The 1,911-nt window shown below is 59.8% G+C and overlaps 1 protein-coding gene across 1 annotated transcript; it reads left to right on the forward strand.

Moving 5' to 3' along the window:
- The first annotated feature begins 974 nt into the window (after positions 1–974).
- On the forward strand, positions 975–1,586 carry B0H18DRAFT_637676 (uncharacterized protein). The gene is made up of 3 exons (XM_048038897.1): positions 975–996; positions 1,046–1,299; positions 1,349–1,586. Exons 2-3 carry the CDS (start codon positions 1,072–1,074, stop codon positions 1,490–1,492), a joined length of 372 nt encoding a protein of 123 aa, XP_047884225.1. The 5' UTR covers positions 975–996; positions 1,046–1,071; the 3' UTR covers positions 1,493–1,586.
- Positions 1,587–1,911: the final 325 nt, after the last annotated feature.

Here is a 1,911-nt window from a genome sequence, read left to right on the forward strand (position 1 = left end):
AGTTCGATCCTTCGGGCAAGACATCGGGCGCCCCAACCTCGCCAGCATTGGCCGCTAGCGACCCCGATGTCAAACCAAGCTCGCCGGATCCATCTCCAACTCCTCGGCCCGGTACGATCGGTGGGTCTCCCCGTTCCAAAGACGCAGCAAGCGGCGCCCGCGACAAGATCGCCCCAATTGGTAGGTCTTCTATGTCGCAGTGACGTAGTCTCATTCCTTCTACGTAGACGCCACGGACGTCGTTGCTCAACCCCGGTCCCCCGGCGCGGAGGGCTTGTCAGCAAGAGTCCCAAAGCGGCCGACGAGGGTGTGGAAGATGACACGACCACGCCCACTGAGTGGGACATCACGCCGGCGAAGGCTCTCCCGTTTGAAGACGTAGGATTCCCTGGCTTCCATCCTGTACTCCTACCCTGACACACACGCAGGCAGTCTTGTCGCATGGTTTGCGACCTGTCACTCTCGAGCTCTGTCCCGCGCTCAAATCTTCGGGGAATCGTTGGAAGGGCCTACTTGGTGGCTGGATGGCGAACTGTTTGACAAGGTACGCGCCACGCCTTGAATTGATCTTTGACGTGTGTGACGTCCTTTGCAGTTCGTTCTTGTCGTCAGAGTCAAACGCTGGCTTACGCCGACGGCTCCATCCACGCGGTCATCGTGGACGACACCCGTCTCTTCCGTGCGATGTGGGATGACGACACTTCCTCCCAGCGTTGACTGACCCAGTTCCAAGTACGTCGTACGTCCGCCGTAGTGCTTCCCTGACCGTGAATAGGGTCGGCGATCTGGTGATGCTCACCGCCGTATCGGTTTCGGTCCACCCGGCGCCGGTTATCCCTACGCTTCGCATTACACCGCCCAGCATTTCCTTCACGTCGTCATGTTGTACGTCAGATTCTTGCCCCAGATCCGATGCCGCTCGTATTACCTCCGACCTTCAAGCGTACGACACATCACCGGCGTATTTGACATATCCACGCTTGCGCCGCAGAGACGGTTAGTTCGATCGTCCATCTCTCCGAACCATTTACGGAATCCCGCAGAGCGTCTCGACGTCATCGAAGCATTCAAATGCTCGATGATGACATGCACAAAGCGTCCCCGACCATACCTCTCTGTCGGCCGGGACATCCAGCGGGCTTTCACCGCGCGCGCCCTCCGGCGCATGCAAGATTGCCGTCAAATTTCTCTCTTTCACCGGCTACCCTTCGCAGCCAGCACGCCGTGCGCCTTCACCAGATTGTCGCGGACATTGGGCCTCCCTTAACACGGCGGTCTATTCGAGCCCGCCGCTATCAAGTAGCTCCCCGTTTTACCCTGAGCACTGCCCGCTGACGTTCTGTTCCAGCAAGCCATCCAGGGCTTGCTTACGCGCGAAGTGCTGTTCCAGTTCGACACCTCCACTCCGTCTCCTTTCGCCTCGCCAACCCGCATTCGATCTTCCGGGCAGCCCTGGACGCCCGTCGCGCTCCGACCTCCATTTCAGCAGTAGCTCGCCGAAGTCACAGGGGGGTTCGTAGATGCCCGGGAGTATACAGTAGAACGTTCCTTCTGTACCTCGTAAACGACTTCTCTGTCACGGGCTGACCGGTCGTCGAAAGTTCTCGTCTGGATTCGCTCGAAATGGAAATGGCGGTTTGTGGCGCTTCCTTGCCCCAGACTTAGGGTTCAGTCTTCCTCTCAATGATCTGCGCATGGTCGCCGTCTCCTTCCTCCCTCGGTCCCTGTCATCCTCCGTCGTGTCACAGCTCGATTGGGACATGCCGCCGTCCGCTCTCCATGTGCCCGCTGCCAGGGTCGAGCAAGCGCGCCGCCCAACTGCACCGACCCCCGTTGCCTGCCACCTCCGTTTCTCAGCCGTTCGCAACCGCCGTGGCGAAGCGTGCCCCAATGAGCACTCCTGCCCCCCCA

This window comes from Fomitopsis serialis (assembly GCF_022376445.1).
Source record: "Fomitopsis serialis strain Sig1Antser10 chromosome Unknown B0H18scaffold_785, whole genome shotgun sequence".
NCBI classification, from domain to species: Eukaryota; Fungi; Basidiomycota; class Agaricomycetes; order Polyporales; family Fomitopsidaceae; genus Fomitopsis; species Fomitopsis serialis.